General features: G+C 44.6%; 1 protein-coding gene across 3 annotated transcripts in view; it reads right to left on the reverse strand.

Annotated features, from left to right (window-relative positions):
* The window catches only part of RIC8A (RIC8 guanine nucleotide exchange factor A), a 46,100-nt gene extending 27,755 nt beyond the window's left edge, over positions 1 to 18,345 (reverse strand). Inside the window, exons 1-2 of one of the 3 annotated variants that reach the window (XM_077259782.1) lie at positions 18,084 to 18,345; positions 4,215 to 4,262 (exon numbers count right to left, since the gene is read on the reverse strand). In XM_077259782.1, the coding sequence (XP_077115897.1) occupies positions 4,215 to 4,262; positions 18,084 to 18,167 (132 nt within the window). In that variant the 5' untranslated portion in view covers positions 18,168 to 18,345. The remainder of the gene's footprint in view (positions 1 to 4,214; positions 4,263 to 18,083) is intronic. The other 2 variants (XM_077259784.1, XM_077259783.1) reach the window with 2 other exon arrangements.
* Between the last annotated feature and the right edge of the window lie 5,160 nt (positions 18,346 to 23,505).

A 23,505-nucleotide genomic window follows, 5' to 3' on the forward strand; every position in this document is an offset into this window, starting at 1 on the left:
AAGAATGGTTCCTTATAAAGAGATAGAATAGATTCGACTTGGACCAAACCTTCAGCTGACGCCCACCTTGCATTGACGATGGATAGGTTCTATCCTACCCAACCCCAGGCATAACTGTGACGACACCACTTTGTGATCACTGAGAACTCGTCATCAGCCAGAAGAAAAACAATCCATGTCTGTTCAATTTCATAAATGGCAGTCTGTCACTGTGGGTTACAATGGCCTGACTTCCAGGCACTTCTGTATAAACATATCTAACACTGCCGTGGAATATTTTACTGTGGAAATATATGACGTGGTCAGCAGCACTAGAATATCAGTATGTGACTGCCATCATGAACTTCTGCACCCCAAACAGTCAAGGAGTTTAGGAGGATGGGGGACATAGGGGTCACACTGGCTGAGGCTCAGAGGGGGGAAAAAGGCAAGATAGCAGGGGGAGAGTAAAGAGGAGTCACTACGAGGTAAGGTTGTGATGGGGTAATCGAAGTGGTAGGAGGCAATTAGAGGATAATAGGACGGGATGTGCAGAAAGTGTCAGGAGGAGAGGCAGAGGGAAGACATTAGGTGGCAGGACTTTGTGGCAAAACCATGGAGGTAGGGAGGAAAAGGATGTAAGCTGGAGGGAAGTGGTAATGGGGTATAGCCGCCCTGTCAGAAGATGTTCCAGAGAACAAGGAAGTGGGATGCAAAGAGGAGTCCCTAGTCAATGGGGCATGGGTGGAAGGCAAAGAGGAGCAACGAGGTAATGGGGCACGGCGTGGAGAGCAAAGAGGAGCCACTAGGCAATGGGGCACGGGGTGGAGAGCAAAAAGGAGCCACTAGGTAATGGGGCATGGGGTGGAAAGCAAAGAGGAGCCACTAGGTAATGGGGCACGGGTGGAGAGCAAAGAGGAGCCATTGGGTAATGGGGCACGGGGTGGAAAGCAAAGAGGAGCCACTAGGTAATGGGGAACGGGGTGGAGAGCAAAGAGGAGCCACTAGGCAATGGGGCACGGGGCGGAGAGCAAAGAGAAGCCACGAGGTAATGGGGCACGTGGTGGAAAGCAAAGAGGAGCCACTAGGTAATGGGGCACGGGGTGGCGAGCAAAGAGGAGCCACTAGGTAATGGCGAACGGGGTGGAGAGCAAAGAGGAGCCATTAGGTAATGGCGCACGGGGTGGAGAGCAAGGAGGAGCCACTAGGTAATGGGGAACGGGGTGGAGAGCAAAGAGGAGCCATTAGGTAATGGGGCACGGGGTGGAGAACAAAGAGGAGCCACTAGGTAATGGGGCACGGGGTGGAGAGCAAAGAGGAGCGATTAGGCAATGGGGCACGGGGTGAAGAACAAAGAGGAGCCACGAGGTAATGGGGCACGTGGTGGAAAGCAAAGGGGAGCCACTAGGTAATGGGCATGGGGTGGAGAGCAAAGAGGAGCCATTAGGTAATGGGGCACGGGGTGGAGAGCAAAGGGGAGCCACTAGGTAATGGGCATGGGGTGGAGAGCAAAGAGGAGCCACTAGGTAATGGGGCACGAGGTGGAGAGCAAAGGGGAGCCACTAGGTAATGGGCATGGGGTGGAGAGCAAAGCAGAACCACTAGGTAATGGGGCACGGGGTGGAGAACAAAGAGGAGCCACCAAACAGAGCATGATGGTGAGAAGCAGAAGAGTACCTTTAAGTAATGGGGAATGAGGATGCAAAGCAAAAAGGGAGCAACTAAGTAATGGGGCATGTAAAAAAAATAAATAAATAAAATAAAATTCTTGCAGCCGGGCCCTTGGCGGTACTAGTCTTACAGCTCCCAGAATCCCACTAAAAAGCAGAAATAAAGCTTTATGTTGCCAAATATCTGACAAGGCACCCTCCATGGTCAGGTACTGCCCCTTAACTGCATTTCTAAACACAGGAAAGCATAATTATATCCTGGAAACTCCCTAGGGAACGTCAGGTTGATCCACAAAATTCACTTGGTCTGGTCACCCACAGAATACAATGGGTGAATGACTTTGGCTAATATCTGCTTCAATTTAAAAACTAATGTAACCCAAATAAATTAATCTACCAATTAAATCGGACAAACTGCACAAGTCCATATTTTACAGCCCATGTTCGGGTGACAACTTCATTATGAGGTTGTTAGTTTGGGGGGGAGGGGTCAGGACAGACGTGGATGTGCTGGATATTGTGGCCGAAACATGAACCGTAAACCATGATTGCAGGAATGTAACTGGCAATCAATCATCCCAATATATCTTTGCAACCAATTTATTTGTCCTAAGAAGCAAAAAAAAAGGCGACATGTGCAAATGCACGAAGACCTATACAGGTCCTTCTCAAAAAATTAGCATATAGTGTTAAATTTCATTATTTACCATAATGTAATGATTACAATTAAACTTTCATATATTATAGATTCATTATCCACCAACTGAAATTTGTCAGGTCTTTTATTGTTTTAATACTGATGATTTTGGCCTACAACTCCTGATAACCCAAAAAACCTGTCTCAATAAATTAGCATATCAAGAAAAGGTTCTCTAAACGACCTATTACCCTAATCTTCTGAATCAACTAATTAACTCTAAACACATGCAAAAGATACCTGAGGCTTTTAAAAACTCCCTGCCTGGTTCATTACTCAAAACCCCCATCATGGGTAAGACTAGCGACCTGACAGATGTCAAGAAGGCCATCATTGACACCCTCAAGCAAGAGGGTAAGACCCAGAAAGAAATTTCTCAACAAATAGGCTGTTCCCAGAGTGCTGTATCAAGGCACCTCAATGGTAAGTCTGTTGGAAGGAAACAATGTGGCAGAAAACGCTGTACAACGAGAAGAGGTGACCGGACCCTGAGGAAGATTGTGGAGAAGGACCGATTCCAGACCTTGGGGAACCTGAGGAAGCAGTGGACTGAGTCTGGTGTGGAAACATCCAGAGCCACCGTGCACAGGCGTGTGCAGGAAATGGGCTACAGGTGCCGCATTCCCCAGGTAAAGCCACTTTTGAACCATAAACAGCGGCAGAAGCGCCTGACCTGGGCTACAGAGAAGCAGCACTGGACTGTTGCTAAGTGGTCCCAAGTACTTTTTTCTGATGAAAGCAAATTTTGCATGTCATTCGGAAATCAAGGTGCCAGAGTCTGGAGGAAGACTGGGGAGAAGGAAATGCCAAAATGCCTGAAGTCCAGTGTCAAGTACCCACAGTCAGTGATGGTGTGGGGTGCCATGTCAGCTGCTGGTGTTGGTCCACTGTGTTTCATCAAGGGCAGGGTCAATGCAGCTAGCTATCAGGAGATTTTGGAGCACTTCATGCTTCCTGGCACCTGCTCACAGTGCCAAAACCACTGGTAAATGGTTTACTGACCATGGTATTACTGTGCTCAATTGGCCTGCCAACTCTCCTGACCTGAACCCCATAGAGAATCTGTGGGATATTGTGAAGAGAAAGTTGAGAGACGCAAGACCCAACACTCTGGATGAGCTTAAGGCCGCTATTGAAGCATCCTGGGCCTCCATAACATCTCAGCAGTGTCACAGGCTGATTGCCTCCATGCCACGCCGCATTGAAGCAGTCATTTCTGCCAAAGGATTCCCGACCAAGTATTGAGTGCATAACTGAACATTATTATTTGATGGTTTTTTTGTTTGTTATTAAAAAACACTTATTTGATTGGATGGGTGAAATATGCTAATTTATTGAGACAGGTTTTTTGGGTTATCAGGAGTTGTATGCCAAAATCATCAGTATTAAAACAATAAAAGACCTGACAAATTTCAGTTGGTGGATAATGAATCTATAATATATGAAAGTTTAATTGTAATCATTACATTATGGTAAATAATGAAATTTAACACTATATGCTAATTTTTTGAGAAGGACCTGTATATGTGCCAGGATTTACTCCGGTCACATATTAGTGTGCATCATGTGCCCATCATCCCGTGCACACAACGCTACGGCAGTCTACCCCTGGACTACTGCATTATGTTACCTCTTCCAGCTCCTCTTGCTGCAATTCAAAGAAAAGGAAAAAAATAGGGGGCGGTGGATAATATAACAATGTGATAGTAGAAGAATGATGTACAAAGGTACTCAACCCATAGGAACTCAAGTCAACTTAAATGCAGAAAAAGGAGAGGGTGCAACCAAAAAGATAAAAAAAAAAAAAAAGTAGAATCTGCAAAGACATGTGCATGATGTTAAAGGGAACCTGTAAAAAACCGTCTCACCTTTCTCTGTTCCCTCTGCTCAGAACTGAAGAAGAAACATTGAGAATTCTGGAAAAAAAAAAAAAAACACATTAATTTACTAAGACAAAAAAAAATGTTATTCTATAGATAAATTGGAATTTGAAGGACAAAAAAAAAATAGTCCAGTTCACCGTTGCGCTGACTCGCTATATTATTAACAGTAAATAATAAACATTCTGCTGAAATTGTAATTATGGGAAATCCTGCAAATTTGACACTTCCTATTAATAGTCTCATATCAGATTTGAAGTCATCTGCCACTTGACTCCCTCGCACTCAACAGCATAAATTTTTGCAGAAAAGCAGAGACATAACAACAACGGCAATAACAACAACAACAGCGGCAACAACAACGTAGCACTGCCAGAATTCAGAGATCGAATGTAAAAGAATCCTACTGTATTTTGAGGTGAAAAAGGTGGCAACAATTATTTATCAAATATCCACAGACTAGAGAATGGGGTCCCAAAGTCCCCTGAGTAGACTGAAAAGTAATGAGCCTATGAAACCAAAACACCACGACATCTACGCGACCGATGATATGTCCTGTCCTTTCCACAGAAGTAAAAGGCAACTGCTCCAGTCAATTTCATGGACTGATGAAGGTAGCCGCCTGTTCACACAGGGGACTTTAGGACCCTCTGTGAACATAAGATAGGTGATAAATGTATTTAGTTAAAAACCCCTTTAACAGAACAAAAAATAGACGTAGAAAAGAGATAGATTCATTGGATATTCTTCTCATCACAGTCCAAAAGTGATGCTCCTGATCATTTTTTTTCTTAAATTTTTTTTTTCTTAAATCCGCCATATGGTTCCAGAGTTATGGACCTTTTTATTTAGGGCAGATATATATTTTTTTACCAACGGGGTGTGGCTAGCAGATTCTCTGGGGGCGTGTCTTCAGGCTGCTCTGCATAATTAGCTGGTGAGCAACTTTGTAAAGACCCTAAAAATTTGCATTAAAAAAAAAAAAAAGGCCCATTTATCTGGAACCATTTGACGGTTTAAAAAAATATATCGGATTACGTACCGGTAATGCTCTTTTATAGAGCCCACGACAGCACCCACTGAGAGAGGGGATCCGCCCCTAGGAACAGGAAACCTACAGAGAGATAAAAGGGGCGGCCCCCCCTCGCTCCTCAGTTGTTTTACAGAGAATAAGGAGGAACCGCCGCCAGGTTTTTTAGTTAACAGGTTCAGGCATATATACATATTTACCAGTTCATATCATATTACTCTATTATATACATCTCCCTATTAAGGCACCACGTGCAACTAAATAAAGAAAAAAGGGAGGGATTTGAATGGGTGCTGTCGTGGGCTCTATAAAAGAGCATTACCGGTACGTAATCCGATATTTTCTATTCGCCACGACAGCACCCACTGAGAGATTTTCAGAGACTATATACTGGGTGGGTTAACTGAATCAAGAACCGAAACCCCAAAGGTTAGGTCAGAAGCAGCAGATAGATCTAATCTATAATGTCTATAGAAGGTGTTTGGTGAAGACCAAGTTGCAGCCTTACATATAAGATCTATCGGCACGTTCGCCCTTTCTGCCCAGGAGGTCGATACGGCTCTTGTGGAGTGTGCTCCCACATGCATTGGAGGATCTCTTCCTCCAGCTTTATACGCCAGGACTATGGCATCTCTTATCCAGCGTGACAGCGTGTTCTTTGTAACTCTGGAACCCTTGGTTTTTCCCTGAAAAGATACAAAGAGAGCCCTACTCTTCCTCCAGTCCCTAGTCTTCTCTAAATAGGCTAGAACAGCTCTCTTAACATCTAGGGTATGAAGCCTGGCTTCTTCTGGAGTTGAGTGGTCTTTATAGAAGGTAGGTAACAAGATCTCCTGGGATCTATGAAAGCTAGTGGCTACCTTAGGAAGATAACAAGGGTCCGTTTTCAGAATTATTCTATCGGATGTCACGGATAGATAAGGAGGGTCAATTGATAAGGCATGGAGGTCACTCACTCTTCTAGCGGATACCAGGGCTACTAACAGTATCGTTTTTAGCGAGATGTTCTTTATTGAGGCCGCGTCTAGAGGCTCAAACGGGCTTTGTGTCAAGGCATCTAGGACTAGAGATAGATCCCACTGAGGCACCTGTGGTATATGAATAGGTTTTGATCGTTCACATGCTGATATAAAACGCGAAACCCATCTATCTCCTGCCACATCATAACTAAAGAGTGCTCCCAGAGCTGAGACCTGGACTCTTAGGGTATTTACAGACAGTCCCAATTCAAGCCCTTTTTGTAAGAACTCCAATATTGAAATTATGGGTACCTCAGCGGAAAGTTGTGTAGTATGAAATTGAAGGAATTTTCTCCAAACCCTGATATAGATTTGGGTAGTAGACGGCTTCCTACTCTTCATAAGAGTATCTATAAGCCCAGTGGAAAAACCCCTTAAAGTTAGTAAGTGCCTCTCAAATTCCATACAGTCAGATTCATGCCTTTTACCCGAGGATGGAAAAATGGTCCCTGAGACAACAGGTCCTTGGACTGAGGCAGGATCCAAGGGTCTGTAGTTGACATCGCCCTGAGCCATGAGAACCATGGCCTTTTGGGCCAGAATGGGGCCACCAACAGGACTCTTGCTCCCTCCTCCCTTATTTTTCTGATTACTATAGGTAATAGGTTCCATGGAGGGAATGCATAGGCCAGGTCGAATGTCCATGGCACCTGAAGGGCATCGAATATGTCGGGTTTGTCCAGTCTGCAAAGGGAGGCAAAAGTTTTGACCTGACGGTTGGACCTTGTTGCGAACAGGTCTATTTGAGGTACTCCCCATCGGTCTGTTATTAATTTGAAAATCTTTCTGCTGAGCATCCATTCCCCTTGATGAAGGGTATGGCGACTGAGGAAATCTGCCCGAACATTGTCTATGCCTCTGATGTGCACCGCTGATAAGGACAACAGATGACTTTCCGCTAAGGTCATGATGTCCGATGAGATTTTCATAAGATTCTCTGACCGTGTACCTCCTTGATGGTTCAAATAGGCTACTGCCGAGGTGTTGTCCGAGAGGACCCTTGTGTGAGAGCCTCGTAGCTGGGGAAGAAAGCGGAGTAGGGAGTAATATATGGCTCTTAATTCTTTTACATTAGAGGAATTAGTCAGTTCTGATCTGGACCAAAGGCCCTGAACCACCTGATTTTTAAAATGTGCTCCCCAGCCTTCCGGACTAGCATCCGTGGTTACTATGGTAGTAGGGGTGATGACCCAAGGTACCCCCTCTGATAGATTTCCCCAATCTAACCACCATGTAAGGGAGTGTACTACCTCTGATGATAAATAAATTGTTCGGTCCAAATGTCCTTTTTTAATGTCCTCCTGCAATATAAATTTCTGGAGCTGCCTGGTATGGAATTGCGCCCATTTAACCGCAGGGATACAAGATGACAATGAACCTAGTAATGACATGGCATTTCTAAGAGACATGCTACGTCTTTTGATTGCCAGGCTTACTTTGCCAACAATAGAAGACTTCTTATCATCAGGTAACCGACAAATTTGGTCCACTGAATCCAGAAGGAGTCCTAGGAATCTCTGACAAGTGACAGGTTGGAGTCTGGATTTTTCCCAGTTGACAATCCAGCCTAGCGTTTGTAAGGAAAACGCCACCTCCTCCAACCTTTGTTTACACTGTAAGGAGTTTTTTCCCACAATTAGTAGGTCATCCAGATATGGAATGACCAGAGTGTCTTTTAAACGTAGAAAAGACATTACCTCCAATAGCAATTTGGTAAAGACCCTAGGGGCCATGGATAGGCCAAAGGGCATTGCTCTATATTGTAAATGGCGAATTTGCCCGTCTATAATTACTGCTACCCGAAGGAACTGCTGGTGTGACTGGTGTATAGGAAGATGGTAATACGCATCTTTAAGATCCAGTACTACCATGTAACAGTTTGGGAACAGATTTTTAATGGCTGACCGAACAGATTCCATTTTAAATGTTGTGGGTTTTATGAACGTGTTCAGTTTTCTCAGATTAAATATAGTTCTATAGGATCCGTCAGGTTTAGTAATCAGAAACAAGGGGGAGTAGAACCCCATCCCTGTTTGAGATGACGGAACGTCTATCAAAACCCGTTTGGCAAGAAGGGACTTAATTTCTATCTCCAGAGCTTCTTGTTGTAGTCTGGACTTTAGGGAGGTGAGCAAGAAGGAATCCGGAGGTTTTCGAATAAAATCTAGGGTGAGGCCTGAGGATATTAATTTTAAGGCCCATGGATTAACAGTTATTTCATTCCATTGATTTATAAATCCTAGAAGTCTACCGCCCACTGGTGGAATAGGGTTCCCGGAATTTCTCAGCTGGTTTGAAGGGACGTTTATTAAACAAATTGCCCTTTTGCCTGAACTCTTTGTTCCTCCATTCTTTAAAGCCTCCCTTTCTGCCAAATGATGGCTTCCTGAATGCCCTTCTGTAAGAAGGAACAAATGGATTAGGGAAGCCCTTCTTCCGCTCACCCGCTTTAGTGAGAATTTCATCCAACACACTTCCAAAGAGGTACTCACCCTGACAGGGTATGGCACATAATTTGGATCTAGACTGGGCATCACCCTTCCAGTTTTTTAGCCATAAAGCTCGGCGAGCAGTATTGGAGAGGCTAGCTGTTCTGGCCGCCAGGCGGAGAGAGTCCACGGAGGCATCGGATATAAATGCTGCAGCACCTTTTATCAAGGGAATTGACGCCCGTAACTTCTCTCTAGAAACTCCGTTTCTGATATTTTTGTCCAGCTGCTCCAACCAAACCAGCATAGACCTACTGGTACATGTGGCTGAGATTGCTGGCTTGAAGGCAGTAACACAGGCCTCCCATGATTTTTTAAGGAGTGCATCCGATTTTCTGTCCATGGGATCGGACAAGGAACCTGCGTCCTCTACGGGTAAGGTGGAACGGCGAGATGTAGATGCTACTGCCGCATCGACTTTCGGTACTTTAGCCCAGGAATCCATATCCTCGTCATCAAAGGGGTAGCGTCTCTTGCAGGGTATTGGCACAAACCCCTTTTGCCCTTTACCCCATTCTTTTTTAACGAGGTCCTTTATGGCCTGATTTACAGGAAATACCTGGCCCTTCCTCTGAGAAAGACCAGCGAACATAAGTTCCTGTGGCGTTTGGGGTTCTTTTGACTCAGCCAACCCCATCGTACTTCTTACTGACTTTATTAAACTGTTGACACCGTCAGTAGGAAAACAGACATAGTTCTGTTCCCCTGATGATTCAGACGATTGAGACACATCCGAATCCACCTCCCCACTCTCTGCTGACGTGTCAGCTTTAGGTGAGGACTTTCTCCTACTCCTTTTTTCCACATTAACAGAGGGGCCCCCTCCTAATGACTGCAGCTCCTCACGAATTATAAGCCGTATGTCATTCATTTTAACCGACTCCTCCTGCTGCAAGGTATTATTTATACAGGCTTGACACAGCTTTTTAAGATAGGAGTCAGGCAGGGGCTCAGTACATATAGCACACTGTTTATGCTTTGTTTTCCCCGTCCTCTTTGCCTAAAAACATAAGCAGAGGAAATACTTATAAGCTCTCTTGAAGCTATATAACATTCACCCAGAAGCACATGTATCTACCGGTTGCTGGGTTTGCCTGGCCTGGGGTGTGGAACGGGACGATCTCCCTCCTGATTTCACAGTGGAATCACTCCTCTTAGAGTGTCCACCATCTTTAGTTCTGGCATCACTACTGGGAATCAGTAGGTCCTCCATAGGGCGCACAGAGACTTCCTCTTGGGACGACATGACAGCGCGCCGTCTGTCCCTGCTCATGTGCCTTTTATAGTGTAGGCTTTTCACACACACACACACTTCCTCCCCCTTTTTTTTTTTTTTTTTTTTTTTACCTGATACCTTGGTGCAGCGTCAGGGGGCATGGAGAAACCGCCAGAGGAAACCAATATGGCGGTTCCCCCGGAAATAGACTGCTGACCTCCTGGGGGCAGGGATCCACTTCCGGGATGCGGCTCTACTGCGCATGCGCCGGCGTCTCAGCCGGCCGGCTTTCAAAGCGCTACCTCTCCCACGTCACCGCCATACCTGAGGGACTGGGAAACAGCTGATGACCACTCCACACACTTCGGAGGGTATCGCCACCTGGGTCCGGAAACCTGCTTGCTTCAGGTAAGTCGATCAGCCCAGGCACACCGCATCACCGGCCATCCCTTACAACGATGTCCCAGCAGGGAGATCGTTGTCCACCGACTGTAACAGATGAGGGGGGAACCAACAGGAACGCCCGACTCTGTTTACTCACTCTGGAGCCCCTGTTGCTCAGCAGAGACGCACAGGCGGCATCCAGGCAAGTTTTCCTCTTGCAATTAGTTTCAGAGAGTCTTCTCTGTAGGTTCCCCTTTAGGAACAGGAAACCAACTGAGGAGCGAGGGGGGGCCGCCCCTTTTATCTCTCTGTAGGTTTCCTGTTCCTAGGGGCGGATCCCCTCTCTCAGTGGGTGCTGTCGTGGCGAATAGAAAAAAATACCTAGGGGCGCAGCGGGAATAAATTAAGAACAAAAAGTGGACAAGTAAGACCTGGCGACAAGTTTTTTTTTTTTTTAGGTAGAAGAATGTATTAATTGCTACTCCCTGCTCAATCTCCTATTTCAGGTCTGGTGAATTTGACCGTTATAATGAAGTCCCATGCTGGGTGATGACATTTCAGACTTATTAGGTTACAAAATCGTTGTTAAACTAATAGAATGGATTTTAAAATTATTTGGACAAAAAAAAAAAAAAAGCAGATACCTCAAATCCATCACCTTTGGGGAACTAACAGAAAACATGAATATTGATTTTGGGTTATCCCCATCTTCGTAAATAGGTACTGTTGGATAGTTCGTGTAGTTACAAGCAATTTTGCAATTTACTGCCCATCAAAATTTTCAGCCGTTCTAGAAATATTAACACTTTTCTTTTGTTTACAGCCCGTTAGATTGGAGAACGACCATCGCGGCTAGACAGCAGAACATGTGCAGTACTTACAAGCTCTTTTCTATTGAGCTTGTAAGCACAGTTTTAAATCCGGCCAGGATCGCCGGACTGCGCTGTTCCCTCCTAATCCCGACCAGCTACATATAAGTGCTTACAAGTTAGACAGAATCGGTGGTCGGTCTCCTAGCCAACGAACCGTAAATAAAAGAAAAGTGCTAATATCTCAAGAACGGCTGCAAATTTTAACAAGCATTAAATTGAAAAAATTCTTCTTTTTACAAGCACAATAGGACAATACACATCTATGAAGACAGGAGTAACCCTTTCATTTCCTAACAATACATCAGCATAAGGGTTTTTTGGGGGGTTTCAACATTGATATGAGCAGTTTTCCTATAGTACAGACCAAAACTTTGGACACACCTTCTCATTTAAAGATTTTTCTGTATTTTCATGACTATGAAAATTGTACATTCACACTGAAGGCATCAAAACTATGAATTAACACATGTGGAATTATATACTTAACAAAAAAGTGTGAAACAACTGAAATTATGTCTTATATTCTAGGTTCTTCAAAGTAGCCACCTTTTGCTTTGATGACTGCTTTGCACACTCTTGGCATTCTCTTGATAAGCTTCAAGAGGTAGTCACCGGGAATGGTCTTCCAACAATCTTGAAGGAGTTCCCAGAGATGCTTAGCACTTGTTGGCCCTTTTGCCTTCGATCTGTGGTCCAGCTCACCCCAAACCATCTCGATTGGGTTCAGGTCTGGTGACTGTGGAGGCCAGGTCATCTGGCGTAGCACCCTATCACTCTCCTTCTTGGTTGAATAGCCCTTACACAGCCTGGAGGTGTGTTTGGGGTCATTGTCCTGTTGAAAAATAAATGATGGTCCAACTAAATGCAAACCGGATGGAATAGCATGCCACTGCAAGATGCTGTGGTAGCCATGCTGGTTCAGTATGCCTTCAATTTTGAATAAATCCCCAACAGTGTCACCAGCAAAGCACCCTCACACCATCACACCTCCTCCTCCTCCATGCATCACGGTGGGAACCAGGCATTTAGAGTCCATCCGTTCACCTGTTCTGCATCGCACAAAGACACGGTGGTTGGAACCAAAGATCTCAAATTTGGACTCATCAGACCAAAGCACAGATTTCCACTGGTCTAATGTCCATTCCTTGTGTTCTTTAGCCCAAACAAGTCTCTTCTGCTTGTTGCCTGTCCTTGGTAGTGGTTTCCTAGCAGCTATTTTACCATGAAGGCCTGCTGCACAAAGTCTCCTCTTAGCAGTTGTAGAGATGTGTCTGCTGCTAGAACTCTGTGTGGTATTGACCTGGTCTCTAATCTGAGCTGCTGATAACCTGCGATTTCTGAGGCTGGTGACTTGGATAAACTTATCCTCAGAAGCAGAGGTGACTCTTGGTCTTCCTTTCCTGGGGCGGTCCTCAGGTGAGTCAGTTTCTTTGTAGCGCTTGATGGTTTTTGCCACTGCACTTGGGGACACTTTCAAAGTTTTCCCAATTTTTCAGACTGACTGACCTTCATTTGTTAAAGTAATGATGGCCACTCGTTTTTCTTTACTTAGAATTTGTATTATAGCAAGAAAAAAGCAGCTAACAGTCTATTCAGTAGTACTATCAGCCGTGTAGCCACCAGACTTCTGCACAACACAACTGATTGTCCCAACCCCATTTATACGTCAAGAAATCCCACTTATTACACCTGACAGGGCACACCTGTGAAGTAAAAACCATTCCCGGTGACTCCCTCTTGAAGCTCATCAAGAGAATGCCAAGAGTGTGCAAAGCAGTCATCAAAGCAAAAGGTGGCTACTTTGAAGAACCTGGAATATAAGACATAACAAAAAAGTGTGAAACAACTGAAATTAAGTATATAATTCCACATATGTTAATTCATAGTTTTTATACCTTCAGTGTGAATGCACAATTTTCATAGTCATGAAAATACAGAAAAATCTCTAAATGAGAACGTGTGTCCAAACTTTTGGTCTGTACTGTATGTATGTATGTATGTATGTATGTATGTATGTATGTATGTATGTATGTATGTATGTATGTATGTATATATTTATTATGTGGTTTTATTGTACAATGTTTGATTGATATGAAAAAAAAACATTTCTTGGCAAACAGCAGCTGCACATACACGAGGTAAACAATCACATATTATCTCTATCCTGGGCGCCTACCGGGAACAATTAAACCTTGTTTATGATGAACAGATATATCTATTCACAGGGAAAACAGAGAGAAGAGAGTCTAAACTCCCGGCTGCCACATGCGTGTAGTCTCTAGGCCGAGACGTCAATATCGAGGTGGTAGACGACACCGAGTACTGCAGATCACGGCCCCCATACACAGCGTATAGTATGAATGCTGTGTACGGATGACAGAGGACACCGATGCGGGGAGATTCTTTAAAGTCATGACTTTGCAACTAAATTTGCATGTAACGGCCATTTTGTATTGTGGAAAAATAGGCATACAACACATGTGGACTTCACTCCTGGATGGCAGCACGTGATACATAATGACAAGACGAATTCAGACATCCAGGTTTTACGGTCTGTTTGCGGACCACAATGAACAGACTGACCGAGGGTCTTCTTCCTGGTTCAGAAGACCTGCGATCAGTCTACAAATTGTGGTCCGCACACAGAATTTAGCTCAAATTCCACAGAAAGGGCTAATTTATAGGGGGCCATATTTTCTCATCCATATTGTGACCACGTCTGACCGCAGGTTTCGTGGACTGAAGTAATAACATCATACATGAGGCTGTTAGGTCAGACCGAGACGTGCCATCATAAAATAGATGAGAGGATATTGCAGCTTTAAGGCTATACAAAAGGTCCCCCACGAAAAAAAAAAAAGAATTGTGCCTTTTCCGACAACCTCGTTTTGACACTTTAGGGGGTTCAGGTGAACACAATATCGACTAGTATAACTGTATCAGGCTACTAGTTTTTGCATAGTAACATACTAGGCCTCATTTATGAAAACTGGCTGACCATAGCAACCAATCAGAGCACAGCTTTAATATATTCAACAGCTGAAGTGAAATGAAAGCCGAGCCGTGATTGGTTGCTATAGACAGTTCTGTTGATGGAGGATTTCCACAGAAATCAAATTGGCAAAGTCCAACTCTGCTTTACTGACAGAAATATTTGCATTTTGTGTGTTTAACTTGAGGAGATATTTGCATTTTGTAGGCGAACATTTCTACAAGTGAAACCATAATTTTTGCCCCTTTTGAGTCAATCCCACAAACTGACAAGGAGGCGACGTTCACAGGAGAGTATTTTGGATCTGTTTTCAAAATGGACCGCGCTAGAACCAATCCCTCAGTTCACATGAAACGTTTTCCCACCTAAACCGATAGTCTCCTTTATTAGGAAAAAAATTACGTGGGATTTCACAATCTTTATGTTTCGCAGTGTAAAAGGTTATTGAAAATGCAAATCAAAAGCAGCGTCCAAGAAGGCCGCACTTCTGCAAAAACAGCTGCCACAAATGAAAATGAAAACCTTTGAAGACTAATTTATCTACAGGGTAGAAATCCTGGTTAAATCACAAACAGCATGACATCAAATGTCACTAAAGACAAAGCTTCCTCCTACGGCAGCTGTAAATATTTCATGATGTGGAATTGTTCACCACAAGGTTACATTCGACCCATTTTCAGCATCACAGAAACATGCTGCCATTACCGAAAAAAAAAAAAAAAAAAAAAGTCAAAATTTTGCACACAGTTTACCCAGGAGAGTCTCCTGTTAGGATAACTGAGGCATGATTTCTGTGGTGGGGCACACGCATCAGTAGCGGAGATTTTCCACTGCATGTGTTATTGCTGTGCGTTGCAAAGGGTGAAACATGTCCCCCACCCCTCCGTTGCAAAGGGCGAAACCTGTCCCCCACCCCTCCGTTGCAAAGGGCGAAACCTGTCCCCCACCCCTCCGTTGCAAAGGGCGAAACCTGTCCCCCACCCCTCCGTTGCAAAGGGCGAAACCTGTCCCCCACCCCTCCGTTGCAAAGGGGGAAACCTGTCCCCCACCCCTCCGTTGCAAAGGGGGAAACCTGTCCCCCACCCCTCCGTTGCAAAGGGGAAAACCTGTCCCCCACCCCCCCCCCCCTTTGCAAAGGGGGAAACCTGTCCCCCACCCCCCACCCCTTTGCAAAGGGGGAAACCTGTCCCCCACCCCCCCCCACCCCCGTTGCAAAGGGGGAAACCTGTCCCCCACCCCCCCGTTGCAAAGGGCAAAACCGCCGACACAGCCCCCCCGTTGCAAAGGGCAAAACCGCCGGCACAGCCCCTCCGTTGCAAAGGGCAAAACCGGCACAGCCCCCCCGTTGCAAAGGGCAAAACCGGCACAGCCCCCCCGTTGCAAAGGGCAAAACCGGCACAGCCCCCCCCGTTGCAAAGGGCAAAACCGGCACAGCCCCCCCCGTTGCAAAGGGCAAAACCGGCACAGCCCCCCCCGTTGCAAAGGGCAAAACCGGCACAGCCCCCCCGTTGCAAAGGGCAAAACCGGCACAGCCCCCCCGTTGCAAAGGGCAAAACCGGCACAGCCCTTGTTGCAAAAGGTGAAGGGTGCCGATAACTGTCTAGTTTTGTTCAGTTTGGAATAATAGGATTAAAAATACCCAGTATCACCGAGGCTCCCAGTTCTATGGGTGATGTTACACTAACAACTGGACCCAGAAAATTGTACTCCAATAGAAGAGGCCGGATGGAAATGAGTCCCAAAAGGTGAAGTCCACATCTTTCTCTAGAACGGGGGGGTCCCATGACCTCCATACTTCTGAATAAATTGGCCACTAAATTATTAGTATCACAAAATCACATCCCCAACACATTTGATAAAATATAGATAACGTAGACAACGCAAATTGTGAGGCCGTGTAAGGGCCAAAATCCACCGGGGCAATTATCCATTGCAGTTTTGTCATTTTTCACCAAATTTTTGGAGAGCAACATTTCAGCCAGCAAGAATTGCTTTTTCGTGGAGCGGTGCAGAGACGCAAATAATACATAAATGAGAAAGCAGTGGTGTGCTCCCTTGTTATCGCGGTCTCTGATGCCAGTTACTATGCAGAGCGCAGCAGTCGAGATGAGTTTGTCATTTGCCGTTGCACTCTGCATAGGCACCAATCAGGACAGCATTGAATCCTTTGCACTGCACACTTCTGCCTCTCCTCTCACTTGAACTTTTGTGAGAGGACAGGGACCTGTTGGAACAGCTGCTCTAAATTTTCACGAAACATCCCCCTGTATAAACAAATCAAAGAAAATAAATTAAAAAAAACACTAACATAATAAATTGTATATTTATATACACTTTTTCCAATCTTAACTAGGAATATAAAATGGTTACAAGGTAAAAAAAATAAAATAATCCCACGTGGAATTTTCGGGAAGCAGAAATCTGTGTGCAGCCGAATCTAACACACTCCTATGGGCAAGGTGACCCGGAAACGTCTCATGTGATGGACTACGAGGATCCAAGTGGGAATTCTCCGCTCAGACAGCATCATCCAATCGCATCCTCGCCACCCACACGGTTTCCCTCTCCACCTAATTAACGTGGCGCACGCTGCCGGGTCTCACGCTGGCCACATCCCCATTAATCACACAGCAGAAAACTCATTAAATAAATAAAATTAAAAAAATGAAAAATTCAGGGTGCCTAGACGAGAATGATAAATGACTATACTGGGGGAAAAAAAAATCTGTTATTATTGCAACCTATTATTTTACAGTGGAAAAAGTAGGAAAGTGGATCAATAAAAAAGGCTAAATAGGGAGTGGCGGCTCACTGATATCCAAGAAACTAATAGTTTATGGCCAAGGAAGGATTGGATCACATTGTGCCATGTGGAAAGTCAGCCATACAGATGCCAGCATGGGGCAGATACAGATAGCCAAATAGTGTGCACACCTATCTATATAATATTGACCGCATGTATGACTGCTATTCTACAGGGGTCACCCCTCCATTGTGCAGAATGGAGTCTCGGAGGTGGAACAACCAATATAGACATGATCAGTTTTTCATTCTAGAACACCCCTTTAACCCTGTATAGAAACCAGGGCTGTGGAGTCGGTAAGCCAAACCTCAGATTCCGACTCCTCAATTTCCATGACACCGACTCACTCCGACTTCACAGCCCTGAAATCACCAGTGATCCCAAATGTCAGCCTCCTGTTTGCTTGACATCAAAGAAAAAAAATATTCCGGCAAAAAAAGTAGACAACTAGGAGTTTTAATGAGCAAGATATTATTTTGATTTTTGGAGAAAAACCTAAGTCAATTTTTTTTTTCCTAGAAACAGCGCCACCCCTGCCAATAGGTATAGTCTAGTATTGCACCTCGTCCCTATTAAAGTGCACAGCGCTAAGCTGCAACATTACACATCCGGTGGATAAATAAGTATGGATAAAAGCAGACCCTGTCGGCTATTTTTAGTTAACCCTGTTATATTCCTATAAAGCAATTACCAACTTGCACTTGTAGTTCTCCAATATAGCAAGGGTCGCTTCGTTGGAGACGTAAAACTAGCAAAATGTGCCATCATCCAATTAATAATAAATTACTATTTGCCACATTACTCACGGCTCGTTATGATGATATAATGAGTACACCCCTATGACGGGTAAGTACAGTTATTTTTCGGAATAAAGGGTATTTTTAGGACAAAATGAAAAAAAAAAAAAAAGGATTAATGTGCTGTAGATGGGATTTGCATGCAATCCCTCCACCCCCAGATCTAGGGTTAGAAGCAGGCAATCCTATAAGTGCTTGCCACCTCCTCCCTGCATCCAGACATGATCCTTATTGCTGCCCTGGTGCTTGCCTTACCTCCTTGTTATACTCCAGCAGGGCTTTCTGCACCAGCTCCTGCTCTCCAGTCTCCAGCTTGTCTAGGATGGCATCCAGATCCATGGCTGGGAGGGAACAGTGTGTGCCTGCCTGCTGCTTGCCCTGTGCTTGCAGGAAGTGGCCCAAGCTCTGCTCCTCTTCCTCCTGCTCAGCACTGACACAGTGACGTCACGCCAGGCGGGGATTGCCTGGGAGCTGAGCTGTCAATCATCCCTGCAGCTCCCAACTCAGGGCAATCAATGTCCTCTATGGAGCAAATCCAATAATCTGTGTGTGAGCCTCATACCTGCACTGGCAATTGTGCTGACATCATTTAATATGGATTAGAAAAAGAATACCTTAGCTTCCATCTAAAAAATAAGTGCACCCCCCACCCCCAGCAGAAAAAAAAAATACTCTTTTTTATCATTTCCAATGTTGTTGAAACAAAGAACATACAGTCAGGTCATTAGGAAATTAAAAAATGTAAATTGTACTGAGACAAAAAATAAGTCTAATGTCTCTTCATTGTGTGTCCCTGATGCCCCTACAGTCTCGGCCACATGGTCCGTCTTCTTGTCTGCATCTAAAAACCCCTCTAGGGCCTTCCCCTGAGTGACAGCTTCATTGTCTATCCCACGTGTCCCTTTTTATTGTTTACCCCATTTTTTTATTTCTTTTATTTTGCACACTTATATAGCGTCATTCATTTCCAAAACACTTTGCAGACATCATCATCATCATCATCATCATCATCATTATCATCATCATCATCATCATCATCACTGTCACCATTGGGCTCCCAATCTAAACTGCCCAACAGTATGTCTTTGGAAAGTGGGAGGAAACCCACACAAACACAGGGAGAACATACAAACTCCTTGCAGATGTTGTCCTTGGTGGGAATCCAGGGGTGCAAAGCTGCAGCGCCAGCCCCTGAGCCACCATGCTGCTCCCCATATGCTCTATTTCATCATTTACCCCATACTCCCCCACTGATTGTATACCACATATGCCCCCTTTTATTGTTTACCCCATTTTCCCCTTTTCATTATTTACCCTGTATGCCCCTTCTCTAGAATCCCCCATATCCCCCTTTCATTGTTTACCCTATAAGCCCCTTCTGTAAAATGCCCCATATACCCCCTTTCATTGTTTACCCTATATGCCCCTTTCTGTAGAATACCAAATATTCCCCTTTCTGTAGAATACCCCATATGCCTCCTTCTGTAGAATGTCCCATATGTCCCCTTTCATTGTTTACCCTGTATGCCCCCTTCTGTAGAATGCCCCATATGCCTTCTTTCATTGTTTACCCTATATGCCCCTTTCTGTAGAATACCAAATATTCCCCTTTCTGTAGAATACCCCGTATGCCTCCTTCTGTAGAATGTCCCATATGTCCCCTTTCATTGTTTACCCTGTATGCCCCCTTCTGTAGAATGCCCCATATGCCTTCTTTCATTGTTTACCCTATATGCCCCTTTCTGTAGTATACCCCATATGCCCCTTCTGTAGAATACCCCATATGCCCCCTTTCATTGTTTACCCCATATGCCTCCTTATGTAGAAAGCCCCATATGTCTCCTTTAAGTGTTTATCCCATATGCCCCCTTTCATTTACCCTATATACCCCTTCTGTTGAATACTCCATATGCCCCCTTCTGTAGAATACCCCATATATCCCCTTTCATAGTTTACCCCATATGCCCCCTTCTGTAAAATACCCCATATGCCCCCTTTCATTGATTACCCCATATGCACCTCCTGTAGAATACCCTATATGCCCCCTTTCATTATTTACACCATACACGTCATTATTGTCTGCCCCAAGTGCCCTCTTCAATATCTGCCTCTAGATGCCACAGTAGTGTCCCGACCAAGTGTTTGCCCCATGATTGTCTTCATTGCTCACTGCTATTGTACCCTTCATTGTCTGCCCCCCAAGTTCCCTTCAGTATCTACGTACATATTCTTCAATAACTGCCCCTAAGCAAACGTTTTGTGGCAACGTCTCCCAAAAAATTCCTTGTGTATAAGTGCCAGATGTCCCAATTTTGCCGAGATAGTCCCGCAAACAGACCTGAAAGAGCCAGGATTTAGCAATTTCCTGCCTATTAGGGGATATTTTGGGTGAGTTTCTGGAACCAGGGTTTAAATGTCTTGAATTGCCCAATTACATATTTCCTTAGTTTTCCAAGGTGACTCTTCAGAATCTGCACCTGTAATCTGCCTGACATTGCCCCAGGTGCACCCAAAATTTTGCTTCCATCCAAGTGAAATGTTTTTGCAATTTTCCCTTAAATAAAAAAAAAATTACAATTGACAAATTTTCATTCAGTGATCTAATCGAATGTGCCCATGTCGGACTGGGCCACCGGAGAACCGGAGGATTTTCCGGTGGACCCAGGCCCTGACACCTGCTTGCATACAGGGCCAGCTGCTGCCTATGGCCCCCGCTGCTCCAGGGGCACCCAGCCAGTGGGGTGTTGCTAATAGCGGCACACCACACTGCTGCTATGGGGCCCCCGATGCCAGTGGAGCAGCGTTTGCCGCATGCTGCAGCTAACACTGTCCGCTATCAGGGTCCGCAGACCTGGGCCCCTGCCCCCTCTCCCTCAGGGTCCCCCAGCTCACGCGGCCGCTATGGGGCCGTAAGCCAGGGGGACCCGTCGCCAGCGCCGCCCCCCAGCACGCATTAATGGAGGAGAGAGCGTCAGATGACGCTCCCTCTCCCATCATTCCCCTCACCTGACACACAGTGGATGCGCGATGACGTCACTTCATCGCATACCTGCTGTGTGCGAGGCCGACGACAGCGCAGCTCCTGACATCGGAGCCGCCGACGGAATCAGCGTGGGAGCGAGGAGGAGAGGTGAGTATTGTGGGGTTTTTTTTATAGATATCAGTGAGTCTGGGGCAGCATTATTCCCTATGCGGGGTAGCATTATACCATATGGGGAGCTACATTATACCCTAAGGGGGGGCAGCATTATACCCTATGAGGGGGGCAGCATTATACCCTATGAGGGGGCAGCATTATTCCCTATGAGGGGGCAGCATTATTCCCTATGGGGGCAGCATGATGCCCTATGAGGGGGACAGCATTATTCCCTATGAGGGGGGCAGCATTATTCCCTATAGGGGCAGCATTATACCCTATGAGGGGAGCAGCATTATTCACTATGGGGCAGCATTATACCCTATGAGGGGGGCAGCATCATTCCCTATGAGGGGGGCAGCATTATTCCCTATGGAAGCCGCATTATACCCTATGAGGGGGGCAGCATTATTCCCTATCGGGGCAGCATTATTCACTATGGGGGGCAGCATTATACCCTATGAGGGGGGCAGCATTATTCCTTAAGGGGGCAGCATTATACCCTATGAGTGGGGCAGCATTATTCCCTATGGGGGCAGCATTATTCCCTATGAGGGGGGCAGCAGCATTATTTCCTACGGAGTAGCATTATACCCTATGAGGGGGGCAGCATTATTACCTATGGGGCAGCATTATACCCTATGAGGGGGGGCAGCATTATTCCCTATGGGGGCAGCTGTATACCCTATGAGGGAGCAGCATTATTCCCTATGAGGGGGAAGCATTATTCCTTATGGGGGGGAATACATTATACCCTAGGGGGGCAGCATTATTCCCTATGGGGGAAGCTGCATTATACCCTATGGAGGGGGCAGCATTATTCCTTATAGGGGAGCTACATTATATCCTATGGAGGAGCTGCATTATACTCTATGGGGGAGCTGCATTATACCCTATGAGGGGGCTGCATTATACTCTATGAGGGTGGGCTGCATTATACCCTATGGGGGAGCTGCATTATACCCTACGAAGGGGGCAGCATTATATTCTAAGAGGGGGGAAGCATGATACTCTGAGGGGGCTACATTATATTCTGTGGGGGGCTGCATTATACTATATGAGGGGGGTTAACAAAAAACGAAGAAAAACCGAAACAAAGTCCAAAATATGAATTATAAATTTTATTAAAATATATATAATATGATATAACAGTGGGAAAAATACCATAAAAGGAACATCACCAGGGACAAATAGTGAAATTAAATAAAACACCTAATGTGATAATTTATATATAAATAAATCTATACCCATGGGCAGGAAATTACATATAGCAGCCAGGAGAATAAATAAATAAATAAACTTTAAAAAAATATATGAATATATATATATATGTGACTCAAAAAAGAATCTAAATTTGGAGATTTTAGTGGCAAATAATAATGCTGGATCTAAGAATTATAAATTATATAATAATCATGGTGATATGGTCATAGTGACCGTGAAGATGAATTATCCAACAGAGGACGAATATATACAAAAGGAGGAAGCCACCTAATATTACCTGCTGCGTGAGCCAAATGGGGTAGAGGTCCCTGGGATGTGCCGAGCCCCGACGCGCGTTTCGGCGTCTGCCTTCGTCAGACGAAGGCAGACGCCGAAACGCGCGTTGGGGCTCGGCACATCCCAGGGACCTCTACCCCATTTGGCTCACGCAGCAGGTAATATTAGGTGGCTTCCTCCTTTTGTATATATTCGTCCTCTGTTGGATAATTCATCTTCACGGTCACTATGACCATATCACTATGATTATTATATAATTTATAATTCTTAGATCCAGCATTATTATTTGCCACTAAAATCTCCAAATTTAGATTCTTTTTTGAGTCACATATATATATATATTCATATATTTTTTTAAAGTTTATTTATTTATTTATTCTCCTGGCTGCTATATGTAATTTCCTGCCCATGGGTATAGATTTATTTATATATAAATTATCACATTAGGTGTTTTATTTAATTTCACTATTTGTCCCTGGTGATGTTCCTTTTATGGTATTTTTCCCACTGTTATATCATATTATATATATTTTAATAAAATTTATAATTCATATTTTGGACTTTGTTTCGGTTTTTCTTCGTTTTTTGTTCTATATGGTTCCGAATGTCCATTCTATTTTTCCATTGGTGCACATCAGTGGCTATAGATTTAGATATGTATAAAATATTTTTCTTTTAAGTATAATTATTGTATGCACCGTGCCTTGAGATATATCTATATGAGGGGGGTTGCATTATATTATATGGAGGGGCTGCATTATACTCTGAGGGGGCTACATTATATTCTGGGGGGCTGTATTATACTATATGAAGGGGCTGCATTATACCCTTTGAGGGGGCTACATTATATTCTATGAGGGCTGCATTATACCTTATGAGGGGGTTGCATTATATTCTATGGGAGGTACGTTATATTCTATGGGGGGTTGCATTATATTATATGATGGGGCTACATTATACAATATGAGGGGGCTACTTTATATACTATGAGGGGGCTGCATTGTACCCTATGAGGGGGCTATTTTATATTCTATGAGTTGG

Source organism: Ranitomeya variabilis, chromosome 4 (assembly GCF_051348905.1).
Source record: "Ranitomeya variabilis isolate aRanVar5 chromosome 4, aRanVar5.hap1, whole genome shotgun sequence".
Taxonomy (NCBI): Eukaryota; Metazoa; Chordata; class Amphibia; order Anura; family Dendrobatidae; genus Ranitomeya; species Ranitomeya variabilis.